Source organism: Manacus vitellinus, unplaced genomic scaffold, assembly GCF_001715985.3.
Source record: "Manacus vitellinus isolate BGI_N305 unplaced genomic scaffold, ASM171598v3 scaffold_4_pilon, whole genome shotgun sequence".
In the NCBI taxonomy this organism is placed as follows: Eukaryota; Metazoa; Chordata; class Aves; order Passeriformes; family Pipridae; genus Manacus; species Manacus vitellinus.
This window is the reverse complement of record NW_021940604.1, coordinates 33,713,053-33,732,801: the sequence shown is the minus strand read 5'-3', so window position 1 is coordinate 33,732,801 and position 19,749 is coordinate 33,713,053. Positions and strand designations below refer to the sequence as shown.

At 35.9% G+C, this 19,749-nt stretch overlaps 1 protein-coding gene across 1 annotated transcript in view; it reads right to left on the bottom strand.

Moving 5' to 3' along the window:
* The window catches only part of ME1 (malic enzyme 1), a 165,101-nt gene that overhangs the window by 116,647 nt on the left and 28,705 nt on the right, over positions 1-19,749 (bottom strand). The window contains exons 2-3 of the mRNA XM_018078070.3: positions 8,048-8,181; positions 754-903 (exon numbers count right to left, since the gene is read on the bottom strand). Coding sequence (XP_017933559.1) covers positions 754-903; positions 8,048-8,181 — 284 coding nt within the window. The remainder of the gene's footprint in view (positions 1-753; positions 904-8,047; positions 8,182-19,749) is intronic.

Here is a 19,749-nt window from a genome sequence, read left to right as displayed (position 1 = left end):
ATCTTGCAAGCTTCTTATTTTTGATCAATGCCTTGACTGTAAAAAACCTATTTCTGTTAACAGAGCTATGCACATGCAGCTCATTTATCTCTTCCTTCACCAGAAAATTCTACAGAAGGCTCCGAAGTGTTGTTCCGGTTTGCACTTGAAGGTAGCAACATACACAAGAGGCAGATGTTCAAGAGGCAGAGTGAAACAGAAGGGTCTATCCTTCTTTCATACCACTTCCCCATCACTCTATAAATACAGATACTGTTTACAGAATAAGAGCACTTCAGCAACCAACCTATGAAGCAACAAATTATTAAGCAGTGAGACAGGCACTTTGATGATTATTGATTATTTTTAAGATGTCAGTAGGCATACACATAACACATCCTTAGTATTTATATCTATATATATATACAAAAATACCTATAATGTAAATATTTATATAGGTAAAAGTCTATGCTCTTGAAGTTGCTAAGACAAATCTAAGGTTCCACTCTTCTCCAGTCTTGTAACGTGCAGTTAGGATTCTAAAACAGTCAGTTAATAAGATTAAAAATATACTCATGTTTTAATGCAATGAAACCAACCATTTGCCTTCTCAATGCAATACAAATTATTGTTTAATGCAGACAAAAAGTGTAGCTTGAACTATCTTTATTGCAGTTTTGGATTACATTCAGCTATATTAGAAAACCCCTGTAGAAATCTGCCAAGAGGAAAATAAAATACAATTGTTTTTATTTGAAGTATAAATTTACATACCTTGGCCTCCGGAATGCTAACCCATAATGTTGGCAAGCCAGTCCCACAGTGGGAGTATAAACAATAGGCATGAACCTTTCAATGTCAGAAGCCAGCACTTTATAGAAAAGCTTTTCATTTCGATCCTGAAGACTCATTAGTAGAATGTATCTGTGGAGAATTACATATAATTAGACAGACATCAAGGGAACATATAAAGTAGATATAGAAATACAGAGGTGTTTAGATAATTAAAGTTATATTTGTTCTATAATAACCTCTTTCTTGTTAAAAGTATTTTAATTCCTCCTTGTCTTAATAGAACAAATGGTTCAGAAACAAATAACAAATTGGTTGAGATAGAGAAGCTGAAACCATCAAGAAGTTGACGAATTACATACTCAAGAAGCTAATCCCTCTCAGGTATAAAACACTGACGTGCACTGAGGGTTTGGTCTATCAGAACCTTATCTGTACCTATCAGTTGTTCCACTTGAAATGAGACCATCATTAAATATAACTTAAACAAGCTTACTCATCTGCCCAAAGAAAACAAAACTAAAAATGTTAAGCTTTGCAAGCTGTTGTCTCCATAGAAATTTATCTTAAATCCAGACTAATACTTCACATAAACACTGAAGAACAAAGCTTTCAAAAACAAAGCATACATGTATGGCCTTTCATCCCTGAACTCTGTATTTGTCACGAAATCTGCAATGTTTTATCTCCCAGTGAAAATTAATTTTGAAGAAGTTCTGTTTGTTTAAAAAGAAAACCAATGGAAAAAAAAAATCAGAGAAATGAGAGTGAAAAAAAAGTTCACGTTTAGCTTGATCTACTTTTAACTACCATCAAACTAATATTGAATAATTACATTACTGCTTCAAGATCCCAACCAGGAAGCCAAATTTCAATGCTGAGTATGATAGATGATATGAGTCGGAGAGTGACTTCAAGTTATACCAGTTCACATAGGTGTAAGACTCTGTCCACTTTGTGAATACTTAGGAATTTGGTGATCCTAAACATCACCTCTCTATTTACTAGTTTTAGTAATGTTAAGTATTACTTTAAAAATTAAGTAGTCTTCTATACCAATAGGCTTATATAAAATCTTTAACTTATCTACATAATTTATGCAAGAGTTTGTGTTTTTTTTTTTTTAATATGCAATGGATTACTAATTACTTACACCCAATAAGCTTAATATGCCCATCATTTTATTACACAAGTGTTGAGGAAACACATTCATTCCAAAACCCTGGAGGTTTGTGTGCTTAAGTATTATTCACATGACCTTTTCTTCTGCATTCTCATGCATCACATGCCCCAATAAAATCAAATTCATTCTTTAGGAAGACATAGTCAGGTAACTATCTAAAAAAGAACAGCTTAGTAAATCTGAATTTGTTTCATTCAAGCTTAGCTTGTATATCAGGGAAGCACTTCTGCAATCTACTATATAAACTTTCAATGTGCACTATAAGCAAGGCTAATGCAGCCAGTTTGGCAGGTGATGACTGTAATGTGGTGACACAAGTGAAGCAAAACAGTGTCCCTCCCCTTCTGTCACCAAGGGTATTTTATACCCTAAAAAGATAAAGAGCTGGAAACTAAAAAGTTGCAGAAGTACTCTAATACCATCACCATGAGGCAATCCTAAACACCTTCCATTACACCCATTAGTTTTGAATGTTCTCCAAGGTTAAATTATATCCTGCTCTTACAGTTCTCAGCTACAAATATACATACATACTAATTTTCTTTCATATTATTACATTTCCCTACTAGCCTTTCATTTTCCCAGTATTTCATTATGGTATAGCATATCTTTCAATGTCCTTGAATTCTTCTTCATTAAAACCTTTCTCCTGAGGATGACTATCCCAACACTTAGCTTGAAATACAAGTTTCCTGTACACATAGTTGTGAATACACATGAAGACATTAATTTCATTTCCAGAGAATATTTAAAGTGATGTTAGAAAATATTATGCATACTTTGGCCCGCTCTGTACTGGAGACTGCAAGCACCATGCAAGCCACAGCACTGTTTTGAAGCAGTTACCAGTATTTTATATTTTTTTATCTGTTTTATTTAAAATGAGGTGTGGTCGCTTAAGACTTTAAAATACCTTTTAATCATCCTTTCTTATTACTCAGATCAAGCCTAGATTTTAAATGGGGTTAAGAAATCTTTTACAAAAGAAATTAAAAGTTTAGCAAAAGGCTTTCTCAAGGGCTTAGAATCAAAAAACCGTTTGTTAAAGCTCTCCATTTTGTTTTTACTGTCCTGTAGCATTAAACAGGGGGGTTATTTTTTTATTTGTATTTATTGTGCCACTTTTATATTCAGGATATGCTAAAGAACTTGCAAAGGTAATAACTGCATACTATTTATAATCACATTTTCAAATATTACATACTTGATCATATCCAAATCAGTATAAGAAATATCATTATAAAGTGAAAAATACTTTTCAATAGCAGGTATACATCTTCTTTCTCAGCATAGTAACTTGCTTAGTCAGAGGTATAATCTTTCTCAAGAATTCTTTATAAGAGGAAACGCAAAAATGCTTCATCCTCAATGTGGTGATGGTTATAACATATTAGACAACAAGTATGCATATTTTAGCAACATCCAAGTAATCTACAAAGCTAGAAGTCTGAAGTGGTTTTAAGCATTGTGTTTTAAAAAATATATTTAAAATTCAGTATTTAAGAGAATCTTTTACTGAAGCCCACATTTAATTGAAAACATAGTGAAAACAAGCAATAAAACACTGAGAATAATCATTTGTGCTATAGAAAGGGAGAAAAGTATTATCTATCCTCAGACAAGAAGTCGTGAATGAAGATTTCAGGGAAGAGCTTCAGAGGACAAAACCCAAGGTCTGGCAAGTCAGATAGAGGAGACTGCCAAGCATTCAAATTTCAGTATGTCACTTTTCCCCCTCTTGCCCTTACTTCACCTAAGAGCTTTTCATACCAGTTTGCTATTATGAAAGGAGTGAAATACAGAAAAATCAAAAGGATATAAACCAGATATCATCCAAACCCAAAAGAAAACTGATATAACTACCAGAAAATTACCGATGATTTCTTAGGATAACTGGCACAACTATCACTGGCACGCATTTTACAAGGCAAAATGGAAAGGTGAAAAAAACCCAAACTCAAAATTTCTTTGCTCTTATCTTATAAAACATGAGAGCAAATAAAGGAAGATGGGAGGAAAGGCTATTATTTTTAACCTGTGTAAGATACGTAGCTCCACTACTTTGCATCATCAGTATCTATATAAAAATGCATTAAAGACAGAGAACTCTAAGAAAAAAAGAAAATAACATGGCATTCTCTGAAAAAGTGATTTGATGGCCACCCTCCTAATGTTCACACATCCAGTATAACATTTTGCCAGTGTAACTTTGTGAAGAAAGAAAAGCCCAGGCAGAAGATGTGGCTGTGTCAGGGACAACAATTTCAATGTCCATAAACAGGAAGAAGAAAGACAATTAAGAACATGCAAGGAAAGAAAAAAAGATTAATTTATTTGCAGAATATATCACAGCTTGGCCAAATTAAATTAGAGGGACAGAATTATTTCCTTGTCCTCGTCCCTTTCACCAAGCATACCAGGCAATATATTTGCTGCTGTTTCCACATTCATTTTGTGTATGAACTCCTGGTATTTCAGAGTACAGCAATTTCATGCTGCAAATCAGCAAAGGAGTTTCAGCCATGTCAAGGTAAGATCTATCACCTTAGCTTTATGAATTTACACACACCCTCTTTCCAATCAAAACTACAATCCTGCCAATGTAAGATGCTGTCATACACAGCAGTTATGTTTCATCAGACAACACTCTTCTGTCTAAGGTACTTAACAGCTTCCATCTCTGCAATATCTAAATGCCTGTACTTAAGCTTTTGTAATTGGACATAAAACACACAGGTATACCCACTGTCGAATTCAAGCTCTGGAGGGAAAACAACAGCTTCTCTTTATCTCTTTTCAGTCGCTGTTTCTATGGGAGCAAGGACTATGCCAGATGCATACCGCAAGAAATGTGCATTTTTTTTCTGGAATTAGGACATTTAGACTGAGTAGAAGGCAACAACTGCATGCTCTTACACAAGGTTATCCTTGAGCACCCGCCTGTACAGATTTCCTTTTAAGTTCCAGCTAAAACAGTCAATGTCTTCTGGCATTCTCCATCAGTGAAGTTATTCAAGGAGTCATTGTGGTAGGATCCCAGTCACTCTTCTCTTTAAAATTCTTTGATACAAGTACAGACATAGGAGACCAGAGTTCACATATTGCCTTGAGGACTGAACTCACACACATGTAATGCACATGTTCTCCAGCAGATCTTTACTGACATACTCCAATAAAATTGTCAGATACTTGACTTACAAACACAGCTGCAAATTACATTTTGCACATGCAACTTTTTTGCACACTCAATTCACACAAGCATTTTATCTGCAAAGGAGCCCAAGATGTCACTGGTGACAGTCTTCAGTGGAAGTACCTTCCGCATGCAAATATTACCAAGTCTTTCCATCAGTGGTCTTAAATGCAGACCTACACATGTAACACAAATTATTTTATTTTGCTAAAAATTGGAGGAAACAGCACAGCTATATAAAGCCCCACTAATATGTGAGGAAAATATTTTTGTATCAAAACATCCCATGGCATGAATAGTGAATTTAGATCTGCTGGGTGTTCACACAGAATATAAACATAATTTCTTACAGAAACAATTTCATTTGGGATTTATATAATTTTACATGCATAAGGGACAACCTGATTTAATTTACACAAGTTTGCATTGATTCAAGATTATCCCTGAAAGCTTATCTCTTAAATAGTATGGACTTGTGCTATGAAAGCATTCACTAGCTCAAAGCTGGAAGGCACCTCCGGAGATTGCCTCATCTGATCCCCTGCTCAAAGCAGAGTCAGCTAAAGCAGTTTGCCCAGGACCATGTTCAGTCAGGTTTTGAATATCTCCCATGGATGGAGATCCTACCACAGCTCATCCAGCATTATAAAATAGGGCCACACTGTTTATTCTGACTATAAGGGGAAGGAGAAGATACAAATACCTGTACCAAAAATTACGGCTGAGAAAATACCACTGCCACATGTCACAGAATAAGACTGGGAAATAAACACAGTTTCTCACTTTTTAAATATGTTAATTACTAAAACCTTAATTGAAGTATTTTGACTAGTTAATACATTAGTGAGAAAAAAGCCTAACTTGTATTAGTTTCAAACTATTTCTATGAACTTGCTAGTTTTGTCAGTTGAAGTACATCACTAAAACCAAAGTAACAATAATAAATTTGTACTGCAAAGCTGTACAATACAATATAACCTTTATACTAAAACAGGCATTATAATAAAAACTGGCTTTATAGTATAAAATGGCAAGCTAGAGTCTAATACTCAAGACACATGGATGTAATAATTCAATGTTAGCGCTTCTGTTTTAGGGATGTCTGGTCACAGGAACAGGAAACAAATTTCTTCCTTATCTAACTATTTATTTGGAAAAGAGAAAATGCACAAGAAGACTCATAGGTGGGAAAGGAAGACACCAAATTTTTGTTTAGTTAAGTATTTACAGATCTTAAGCTTAACAGAGACAAATTTGGAAAAATATTATCTGAAGTAAATGGCTTCTCAAAAACCTTTAATTTACATTTATTTGTAAACATATTATATTTCTTTATACTTGGGTATTACTTATGTCTATTCTATGTGGATTAATTGTATTTTCAAAAAATATTCTTTCCACCCCAAAGACAGACAGATTTTTCTTCTCTTTCTTTTAACATGGTAAAGCAAGTTTTCTGCAAACTATACCCACAATACTTGGGGACAGTTATTTTTATTTCATTATTCCCATTGCAATCAAAACTTCAGTATACAGTGGTTTATTTCAGTTCAAATGGCACAGCATTCAAAGTTTTAGTACTCTGTAATTTAAAACTCATAGATGATTTATTTTTTGCCTTTCCTGAAGAAATTTTTCATTTTAGCAAAAAGCCACTTAAATATCCACAATTTTTTGCTAAAAAAAAAAAATAAATTAAGATTTGGAAATATTGCTGCTCTCCTTTTGGCTGTTTCATAGCTAGACCTGTAACTTTCTACCTGTGATGTTTTGAGAAATACAAGTGCTTTTCTCCTATGACCTGAAGTAGGAGCAAAATTTCTTTCTTAGTTAAAAAATACATGCAGCAATGGGATAAAGACCTTTTTTCTTCCTAAGTTATAAGTGAAGAGAAATTTCAGCAATTCAAGTAGAAAGAAGCAGTTGAAATTGCTTTAAAGTGTTACATGTACTGAAACATATAAAACAATGAGATGTATCATGAAGGGACTACTTCAAGGCAGAGTCAAGGAGGAGATGGGAAGGAAAGGATAAAGTTTTCCCCTATAATAAGATGTATGGCTGAGTCACAGGTCTCCATGAAATTTTGCACTTTCCTACATGTGGGGACTCCAAATAATAAACATTCTAACCTGGGAAGCTACTGATCTGTGACAACTGATAATGCCCACTGGAAAAGAGTTAACCTAGAAAAGATACCACAATCATGAGCTCTTCATTGACTTGGAAGACTGTGCTCATCCTTTTCTGACTCCACAGAAAACAAAGGTTGTGGTAACTTTAAATTATAAAAAAGCCTTGCCACCAACAGATGGGTAACTAAAAGCCATGTATTACATACAGATAACAAGACAGCCCACAACAGAGAAAAGCAAGGCACAGGATGAAAAAAAATGAAGGAACAGTTTTCTGTTCTAGAGCCTACAAAATATGATTTTTTTTCGGAAAAAAAAAATCCACATTTTAGTACTCATAAATGTTTAAAGCCCTCCCCAGCTTTTTTCTTGAAAAAACCCCAAACACAACAATACTTTATGACACATTAATTTTATAATGCTTTATTATTTTTATATGTTTTAATGCATACGTATCTATATGCATATAAAGACATTACTGACTTTTACTATCACATGAGTTCATTTGCTTCTGATGACCCTTGTGTCATTTGATTATCAAAGTAAGTTCATGTGGAGAGCCCTGGAACATTACGATTTTAAAGTAGGAGTTGATTTTTCGAAGAAAGCCTTTCAGCAAAAGTATATATTTAACTTATAGATTCCCCATAATCAATCACCATAGCTTGAAAAAAAACCCCAAAATTTCATCTGTACTACCATAAAAAAAAACGTAAAAGACTCGTGGTTTGGTAATTAGGATGAAGTTCCATAGTCATACTTTACCTGTCTAGATCAGATGTCAGCCTTTCGAAATTCTTAAGAATTGTAAAAACCTGAGCATCTTGACCAAGAAAGCAAGGTGGCAATAATCCATGAATATTCAACTGTTGCCTCTCCTCCAAGGTAAAAGCCATGCCCTGAAAAAATAAAAATAAAACCATGTATAGATATATACATGAGATAATTCATTTAAGAAAATTCTGTGGCAAATTATAGCACAGGTAAAGTTAGCATCAGAAAAACTATTTAAAATTACATAGTATTTAAAATTGTGCAATTATTTTGGAAAAAGATTTTATTGAGTCATGAGAAAACAGGTCTGTACAGTACAATAACTCCATCCCAGCACAGAACAAGGTAAGATCTCCTGACACCATAAGACTATTAATTGCAAAATCATTAACTCACAGTTGAAACAGAGAGCAGTTGTATACTCTCAGTCACTCAATTGCTGTTTTTTAATGAGGTCTGTCTGTCTAAAACATATTCAAAAAGTACCCAAGCTAGTCTGAGAAAGATGATGCCTTTACAGTAGAAATATGGTTACGGGTTTAGGACACTAGTATCGAGCACTCTGACTGCTGAAGTTTTACTATGCTGTGGTAACTACAGCCAGGCAGGACTGACAGACTGGATCAGACCTCTGACAGTTTCAGGGGATAAAAAGAAATTTCAAAGGAGTTTCTTCCATATATGACCTATGAAATGTATGCATTTGTTTCACACTATAGCCACTGACTGGTGGCTCCACAGACGTGTTACAGCTCTCCTTTAGCATCATGCTGCTGCACGGCTTCCACTCCAGAGTCAATACTGGCAAATATGCAAGTGTCTTTGAGGCCTCTCTTAGGTTACATTAAAACTGTCTATAATCTTTGCAATATGCTTATCATGTAGCTTAAAACACATTCAGAAGTTCATGTAGCAGAGATTAGGTAGCATTTTTTACTCTAGCAAGAAGATGTCTGTGTGTGTGCATACACACATATAAACAAGCCATTAGACAGTTGCCTAATATTCTATATGTATCATACAACTATAGAAAATACTTTGTTTCTTATGCAAAAAGCATTTGAGAAAACACCTTGAGATCTATCAAGAGTTAAAAATGGCAATGTAATGTTTCTGCATTTATTCTTCTGCGGAAAATAAACACTACTGAGGTACTTCCATAACAACCTCTATAAACAGACTTTTAAAATTTCTTTGTTCATGTTATCATTAGAATTAGCTGCATCAACAAGTAAAAAAAAAAAACAGGTAAAGTAACAAATACAAAAGGCATCCTTCATTCTACATTTGCACTATTTCAAGAGAACAAATCCAGTCCCGTATACAAAGTTCTTCCTGCCTTTCACACAACACCTAGTAAGTGATACAAAGTGATAAATTCATACCAGTTAGTTTGATTACCTGGACAGGCTTCTTATTTTTTGTTTGTTTTTTTTTTTCTGTCTTTTTCAGAAATAGTCACCTCACAGGACTTACTCTTCCAGAACAAAAGTATACTACAAAATCTTTCTGTGTCTTACTAGGTTACACTTCTTACACCATTTTAATCTAAATTTTCAAGTGGTTATGTCATTGTGGCTTGAAAAAAAGTAGGCAAAAAAACCCCTAAAGCAGCTCCATTACTCTATCTGCTTCATAATGCCATTAATCAAGTTGTTACCCTTAAGTGAAATGATAACTCAAAAAAAGATAAATACTTCATAGTGAACACTTCACAAAACATCACACATTAGTAGAACGTGCTTCTCCCCTATGAGACAGAAATGAAAGGAAACCAAGTTTAATAAAGGTCAAAAACTGTTTTGCTGTAGTTCTCCACGCATACAAGATTTCAAAGGTTTCCAAAACCATACACAAAGCCTGCAATTTTTTCGCTAATGAACTTTCAGTGACCATAAGTGAGTGTCTTCAGCTGCTATCACATTTTGAAAGACCATGGAAGAAGGGAGAGTCAACTGTGAATAATAAATAAATAAATTCCTCACAAGTTTATTCAAAGTTGATCCCTCTTATCTCCATTAGCCTTTTTTTGGCTTAAAGGACCCACATAAAAGCTATACATGTGTGCTCACACACACACAGACTTCAGAATCAGTTCCAAATGACTGGACTCCAGGGAGCTGCGTAATTTCAGTGGATCTTTCAGTGCTGGCAATAAAGTGGCAATCCAATCATTCTCTGCATCTCTCCTTTCCTGTTTCCATTAGTCGAAAGAAATGAAAAAAAAATTCTAAAAGTCTGTGTTTGCCTTCACTTTAGGAATAAGATACAGACTTTAATTACTATGATAGGGTTTTCCCTTGTACTGGAAAATATATTTTATTTTAAAACAGACACGTGTTACATCTTGCCAAGTGCCTTTTTTTAGAAAGTACTTCATCTTGTAATAGCCTATTTTCCACATATTACTACAGCTCCTCCAGTAAGAATTAATTTCTTTGGAGCATTACTACAAAACACATAACCCATCTACACCCCCTATGCTATATATAGTTTGAAAATCCTTTACATGAATACTCCTCTTTGGTACAGATATTACAAATTTTTAAAATTTCTAAGATGGAATGTTAATTCCTCTTTCCCCCCTCAGATCTCATATATACTCAAAAGAAAAGAATTATCATTAAAATATATCACCTGACAATTTAATAAGAGAAGGCCATTTTATGCAATAAGTGTATACTATTTCATTTGCTTATAATTAGGGAAGACCTTAAGTACCCAGGATTTATAGTTTACATCTAGCTTTCTTGCAGTAGCCTCTCGGATTTTCTTTTTTACACTAGAATTCTTATTTTTTCCTGTTAGAATTGTTGTTTCCCAGCCATCCAGCAGAGAGGGCTCTAAGTCTAGCTTGGTTTACACACTCCTTTCCCTTCCTGAGAGGTATACTTCGTGCACACCTGGATGGGACAGATTTCCATCATCTAGCATCTCAACTATAATAAACGATGTGGACATTTTTATTATGCAGTCTGTATTACAAATAAATTTTCCAAGTAGAACAACAGTGTGATGATCTAAAAGCAGTGTAAGGGCAAGATATTACTACCATAAGTATTAACCTTTGCCTAAGTAGTTTTGGTTTATTCACTGCTTTATGCCTCATACACATCATAGACATGAAAAGTATAGTTATCATTAACCCTTCCAGATAAGAGTTTGCAATTTTTAAAGAGTTATGCCTCATATGCTTCTTTATAAGCCCTGGCTTTGGTAAAAACAAGTTGTTCTTCAGCCACCTCATTATCTTCCTTTCTCACAAACCTTTTGATCAAAACTTTGGGTTGGGGTTTTTTATTGCTCCTTCGGCATAAATAGCCTTTCATATTCTCAGTTGTACACAGAAAGCTCTCTGAGTCTGCCTTTTCTATTCTCAAGAAGTTTAACTCATTTCAAATACATTTAATTCTGAATTTTCCTCTCCATTTGTAATGTTGGGAAGTTTTGTAATTGTAGCAGTGATTTCTATTACTGCACATTGCTCAGTATTCTTTCATTATTTAATCTCTATTTGTTTATCAACTCAGCTCATAACTATATGTGCTCTGCCCTGACTCTCTTTTCCCCCAAAGCCCTCCATCTACAATGTTGTTCTAGTGCAGTTCCATACACATCAGTTCTCTTGTTCAGTTGCAGTAATGAAAAGCCATAAAACACAATAAACAGCACAGCATCCTCTTGTATCAGACAGCTTTTTGCACTGGTTTTTGACTAAATTTTCAAACTGTGCTTGAAAAGACAGAGAACACGTTCAAAATACTTCAAGAGCTGTCTCAGCCTCTGTTCACAGTCAACAGAGACAAGTCTTATCTTTTAATACAAACAAGATTGCAATGACACAGTTTTTGTTCAGATAGAATATCTGAAGCTCATATAATTACTAGGTTTACATAAATTTCTCAAGAAAAAAAGAGTGTACTAAAGCAATATGTGCATCCTGTCCACGCACTAATGAGATTCAGCTTCACTAAAGGGTTGCCAGTATTCATTGCAGGGATCCTTCTCCCATTTCTTCCAAGACCTAGCCCTCCTGTTTTGTTCTAGTAGACTAAAAACTCCTACTCATTTCGGAAGAAAACTCATTTCCTTCTGTTGGCCTCACTGCAGGTATGCCACAAAAATATCAGCTTAACAGCATGCAGAAGAAGGCTGGCTTAGAAGAGGAAACCATGCCCACATCCAAGGTTCTTGAACTCAGTGGCTCTTTCCTCATCCTCTGGCAGAGAAGATCAAGGCCTGTAAGACTTTGGGTCATCCCTGGGACTCAGTGGACAACCACCAACACCAAGTTCAAGTACCTGCATGCATATTTGAACTGACTGGATCTGTGAAGGGGGAAGGAAGAAATGAAGAGGAAGGTAAAAAGGTGTAGCAAGAAAGTATATATATAGAAGTATCATCTATTCTACAAGAAAGAAATCTCTGGATTGCTGATCTAAGATACTGCTAGGGAAAAATTATCATCTCTAAAGTATTTTGGGGATGGCGGACAAGTAGGTTCATCGCTGTCTCACAGTCCATCAAAAAGCGAAAACAACTCATTCTGCATATCTAAATCATAAAAGTGCAGTGAACCAATTTCAACAATATCATGAAAAAAGTACACAAGTTTGCAGAACTCAGATATGCTCAACATCTGCTGCCACGGCTGGAAAGAGGAGAGCTGGTGCCTCACTACCCCTTGCAGCCTCCCACCACAGCAGTTGGTAATCCTGAGCAGAGGCCGGGGATTGCTCTGCCAGTCAAAGCTCTGAGAAAACCCCACAGTTACCTGCAATACGTGTCTGCTTAAGATCTGAATCAATTTTTTGAGCAAATGGATCTACAGAACCCCGCAATTCCATATTCTTAAAAACAAACAAACAAAAAAGAATGTGTAAATAAGATGAATACTTCTGTCTGAAAGATCGAAAACATTTTCCCATTACTGGACAAGAGTTTTTTCCCCAGAATGTCCCAAATGAAAAATCAGTGGCATCACTACTAGTTGCCAGTCACACATCATCCCACAATGCTTACACCACTTCATGCACAAGACTGTCTCCAGGAGAAATTCAACTGCAGAACCAGAAGCAGTCCTTAGGAAAACATGATCTCTGGTATGCATAACTGTTTGCAAGCAATTCTTTTGCTGGTCAAGCTTTTGCCTTCAGCATTTTTGGCTTCTCATACTACTCTAGTACTGCTAGGAAGGAATTCAAGTCAAAATTAATAAAACTAGGGTTTTTTAAGGAAAACTTCTTAAACTGAGGAAGCAACAAAATATATGCATAGTCCTGCTAGGTATGAGCTACATGAAAACAGTTTCAGGCACCTAATACCATAAGACCCTTTAGGATTAGAATATTTTAAAAAACACCACAACCTTGCAAAATTTTACACATTCAGAGAAATTATGATAAAATCTCTATAAAAATATAGAACATATGATTTTTCAAGCATTTTAACCACATTTAAGAGTTTAATGATCTGCAAATCCCTTTGAGCTATTTTATATAATTTGTGTTTAAAAAAAATCACCTTACAAACAGGCAAAAATAAAGTTTTACAAGCATTTCCCCTCCATTCTGCATTTTTATTATCCAAACATGACTTCAGAGAAACCAGCTAAACAGTTTTAATACTCTATGTCCAACATTCATTTCAAGGCACAATACGCCAGGAAATACTTAGAATAACTAATCTGAGCACACACTCCATAATGAACTCATTCTGCTGAAAACAAATGTGGTTCATGGCAAGAAATTGGTGTTGGAGAACTACATATGGCTAAAGATCTTACTGCTAGTTTCTCGACCCATGCTTGTCATGACTGCCAAAAATCATTACAAGCAGAGGCAGCCAATGTAGCTATCTGGGTAAATATTTCTTCTGCAACCAGTGCTCTAGGTCAGACACGTCACACCAAGTATCTCTGTAGGTAAGGAGAGGGAGTAATTTTTTAATGTTTCAAATTCACACATAGTCTTCTGTTAAGGTGGTTTCCTTTGGACATGAAGAAAAAATTTTCTCTGCAAACTGTCAATTTACATTAACTTAGAGCTTCATGTTTCTTAGGAACGATTTGTTGTAAAGACTATGCACAAAAGAAGGGCTCAGACAGCAGAATCCAGTTTCATTTTTTTTAAAAAAAATCAATATTATTAAAATTTTGGAGAAAAAAAGAAATCCTTTCAAATGGTACTCATGAAGACTAGGGGGAAAGATGACAAATACAAGTTGATAAGAAGAAATTATATGATCATCAGCAGAAAGTTATCCCAGTTTGAAGATGTACAGCATAGAGTTAAGAAATGAAAACTGAACACAAAAATACAAATTTTCTATTGCAATCCTTTGGTAAATCACACGGACAAAATCTCAATAAATTTTCAGAAGGAAAGAACGTTGGTAACCATTTATAACACACACATTATTTAAAGTAATACTAGACTGTAAGCAGAAAAATCACTGTGACAGAACTGCCATCTTTTAAAAAAGTACAGTTATTTTCCCCCCAAACTATGCTCAGATTCCCCTTTGGGCACACTGGTTAGCTCTGGATTATACATTTTGGATTAAGGTTTAAAAATCACTATACAAACTAGCAATTAACAATCCATTAGCTTGTTTCGTAGAGGAACTGTGGTTTTCCTGTCTTTCTACAGTACCTAACACACAGGTCTGGTATAGGCCTTAGCCTACAGCTATGATCCCTAAAACAGCAGTGAATCCTGGTAAGTGTTTTCACTGGAGTTTGAAAAGCCAGGCACATACCTGGTAACTACCCTGGCTGGGACAAGGAAAGAAAAAGTTAGAAAAGGAGGACTGGCGAAATGTAAGCAGCAGAACCCAGTTTAGATACAGCACTTGTGCTTCTTTTGGTAAGCCCTCATGCACAGGCACCCATCAGGACTTGTGAGACTGTGAGGTATGCTGAAGGTAAATGAAAACAAAAATACTATAGTTGATGAGCACAGCTCTAAACATACAAGAAAAGAAGGAACTGTCCGAGTTTCAGCTAAGAAATGCCAAAAGGCACGGGTTTTATTTTATGCACTTTTTTTAAACACAGTTTTTTAATTACTTTAAGTTGAAGACCTATATTCTGGCATTTGGGATTTATATTTCAAAGCTGTTTTTCTAGAGTCGTGGTAGATCTGCTGTAGTGTGTTGAACACACAATGTTTTATAGTTTTCAGGAAAGCCAAGTGACCTGAAGTATATTCACAGCCCAATTCTAAGTCCATAGGATTTTCAAAAGCAAACTTACACAGTCAAGTCAACAGGGGAAACTGAAACAAAAGTCTAAACCAGCTTCCAACAAATAAAGCACAAATAAATACAGTAGCTAATACACACACCCATGGACTTAAGACTCAAAAGAAATGCAGAAGGCCAGAAGGAGATCAGACTTCTCTTGGCAAATTCATCATGGGAACATGTGGGCAGCTTGGCAGCCACGCAGTGAGCTGATACAGTGATTGCATGAAGCGTGATTCAGACCAGAAAATTAGAAATGACACAACACAGCATTCTCATTTGAGCAATCCTTTAACCTACTGTAAACAATTATCTGAAAGTAAGCAAGCTAACCTATTTTAAGAAACTATTTGTACATATTTGTTTTATTATACATATACATAATAAAATCTTTTTCAATTGCATAATCTCTCCTCATCTTAAATTTGAGAAATCTGTATTACACAAACTGCAGACAGCAAAAAATAAACAGCAAAAGAAGTCACCAAGATAATAATAGATAAAAATATATTGTGGTATAATGTAGGATGATGAAGTGGGTCTAGTTAAGATTCTAAATTTAGATTTTCATGTGCAATCTAGGCACCTATCCTCCCATGATAATTATAGGATGTGTAGTATTGATTAAAATAAAAAGTCTAGAGAAACATAAAGCTCACTCTAGAATAGGTACCTTGCAGTCACTCATCCAAATTGCTCCAATTACTATATTGACTATAGACCAAATTCAGATTTGCACACATAGGCATTTACTGTCAAGTGGGAGGGCCAATGGTATCAGAGCAATCAACATTGCTCATTATGGCAATAGTATTAACTATAAATCAACTGCATAAGAGGCTTTCACAGCACCAGCTGACAGCCATGCACAACACTCTGTATCTCAAGGAGCACTAGTTGCCTGGATGTGGGCTGCTACATCAAGCCTCAACTGTCCTTTTGACTCTTCAATCCACAATCCACCGAAAAATCATCTTACTCTGAATCGTTCATATTACTACGGGGATTTTTAATCTCAAAGCAACCAAAAAATTGCTAGAGCTGCATTTGTACACTTTCAACCAGAGCTGGCTGTCTCAAAAGCATGTAATTTTAAAGCCATAAAATAAGTTACAGAGCACAATACATAAGGGGATAGCAACACCCCACCTCCCAAACTGACAGACCTGTAGGTCTTACAGCACCTGCAGACGAAATGATTTAGATGTTCAGGGAGAGATGTGTTAGAGCAAGGTCTGCAGAGATGTCTAGGCTCTCGCTTTTCATGTGAGAACAATTTTGCAGGCCAGAAGGTATGAGCTGATGTGAATGTCCTCCGTAGGTCCCCATGTCTGGGGATGGAACAATAGTTTCCAGCATAGGAGGCAACACTGTGCCTGCCAAGAAGCAGTGTGTGAACTCTCCCAAGATGTGCACAGCTCCTGAGCCTGGTCATGCTGCTGACTCCATGAGAACCAATAAACTCATCACACCCCGAGTCACCAGCTCTGCACAAGGCCCCAGCATGAACTCTCCTCAAGTTGAACTCAGATCACAACCAGAAAGGCAGTGGCTGCTGCATGCAGATAAGGGCCTGTGGAGAGATACCTCATGAAACAAGGTGCCCTGAGTGACTTTCTGAATACCCAGCTCGAAGGTACATTAGTACAAGCCTGGCTTCCCAGGAAAGAGGGGAGGCTGCCCTCCCTGTTGTGGCTCCCACCTGGGAGCTACAATGAACCTATGCATGAGCAAACTGGGACTTGAATCAATGGGTGCAGTTATCTGCTACTAACAGCAACACCCCAATTCTGTTTGTTATAGCAGCTAAATTAATAAGAGGCATACTAACATGTATTGGTTGTGATCTGTGCTTCCTCTGACTCAATCCCCTATCTGGGACCTCCCACCGGTGCAGAAAGATCTATCTTGGCTCTCTTGGTTGCCCCTGGCAGACAAGACCAAACAGCAGCATGAAACACAGCTTAAACTGTAGAGTCAGAGAAGATGAACAAATATTCAGGGTTTTGGGTTTGTTTTTTTTTGTCCCTGGCTATTTCTGAGCCATCTTTATTTGTTTAAAACTCCTTTGGGTTGTATTGACCTTCAAAGATGCCTATTTGGGAAAGCTCTGGCGGAACCACTCTGGAAAGAGACAACAGCAGTTTACCACATCACTTACAAAATTATTGAGCATGTTCTTATGACAGATGTTAGTTTTCAACACAGATTACCTATGCCATAAATTAAAAACCCTGGTTGTAAGATGCTTGAGAGCTCTAATCCCCTGGGTGAACCATGATAAATCAATCTTGAAAAGGTAATAATCTCGTTAATTACCGCCTTTGTCAATATTGTCTTCTAAAGATGTATCAATGTGCAGTTTTATTTTCAGATACATAATTTATATAATAATAGTATATTAAATTGCAATTTAATTCATGAGAGTGATTTTTTAAAAATACAGATGTCACTAAGTTTTACTATACCATATCTGAAATTCTACTTAAAATATTGGTTCAGTTGTACAGTAGATGCTGTGAGTCAGTACCCTGTATCTCTAATATATAACTCTAATCAAAGGATGCCTGCAATGCTATCAGTGGAATAACTGACAAGGTATCCCTATTTATGGAGGGAATTTAGATGAACATAGTATCAGGTGACATAAAATATATTGTTAACCAGAATGATTACAAACAAAATGGCAAAAAATAGCTCTCTAACTGTAATAATTTTACAAATAAAGTATAGTTACCAGGTATGCAGTCTCCAATATGCAATGTTTACACTTGCAAAATCAGGTCTTATTCAAGAGTCAGTCATGATTTCCATGTAGGTTGGAAAGGAATTTCAGTAACTGCTAAAAATTCCATCTGTCTGAAATAAGTACTTAACCAAATACAGGTTAGTAAGCCCTGAAATCCTGGGAGAATTTGATAAACCTCATATGCTTAACAGATTTTATTGTTGCATTTCAGGAATTAAACAGATTATCAACTACTATATTCTGGTCTTCTGACAGGACTAAGCAACTCATTTCATTAGCTTGACAAATAATTAACACAAATAAATATTTTAAATACTGTAACACAGAGTTGCATAGAGGAGAGCAGAGACGAATCTCAATACTGATTTTCTCTTCTAGTAATACAATAGTATCCATCAAATCTAAAAGAATAGCCTAAAATACTGCAAAAAAGAAGGATGTGAGCAAAAACAGATGATAGAAGGCACATCTGCAGAACTACTTCAAAAAAGAAGCACACTTGAAGGTTTTTTTCAGTGGGTAATTAAAAAAATAAAAGCTTTCCACACAGATTAGCATATCTTAAAATTGTATTTTCAAGCATCTTCCTAATTATGGCAGCACAAAAAGAAGTTAATCTCTAATGAGCAAGCTATGAAGTGCCTACTTGGCTTGCAGATGCTGACACATAAGTGCCTGCAGTAAACCTCATGTTTCATACTGGGTAGATGCTTTTCCTTGACTCACAGCAGCTCCCACCTGTGTGGTCCTCAAGCTGAAAGACATTGGAACAGCTCCTTTCACACCTGCAACAGTACCAGCCTCATCAGCTTGTAAGGATTCTCCCTATTGCACCAAAGTGGTGACAGGGAGACTGGCCAGCCTGGTGAACTACAAAGATCTGACCTGAGAGCCGAGGGCACTGAACCGTGTCAAGTGACACCAGTTACACAGACTATCAGATTACTCAGGAGTAGTGTATTGTGTCTAAAAGTTACATGTCTACTCAAAATTAGTCCTCTGGGCACCCTCCACAGACTAGGAGGAAAGACTGAGTAGGACCCTAGGTGGTACCCTTTCCTCTTTTTTAGTTCTATAATGTAAAGAACTATTTCAGACAAAATGTGTGAAATGAATACTTTCCATTGTCACAGGCAACCCAGGATTCCTATTACTACAGTCTGGTAATACGATCTATAAGCCTTTCAGTCATACACAGATATTGCATATATTGCACACCTATTGACCATTTCCCATTCTACAAATTGACAACTTACTCTTCCTTTAATCACCTCAGTCTACAAGCTGGTAATACATGTATATGTGAAAATAGCAAAGCCTATCCAAACCCTTTGTTTTTGGGGAGCTTGTTTCATCTAACTTTGGCATTTTTTCCTCAGAATTTGGCAGTACATTAAAATCAATGTAAAGTAACATGCAAAATTTACACTCTGAATGCACTTCATCTATAAGCACAGCCTTAATTGCTATCCAGGAGGTAACCATTCCATTTTTCCTGTAACAATAAGCATCCTACTTGCAGCGTTCTCTTGTAAATAAAAGTCTTTTTCTTCTTGCTGAAGTCACTGAAAATTCATGTAATCATGAACAACGTGACAAAAAAAAATTGCTAACTTACAACTCTGAGTAAGCTGACTACTGGATAGCAACAGATTCTCTTTTTTAATCCCAAAGTGAACATTTAACGTTTTGCACAGGA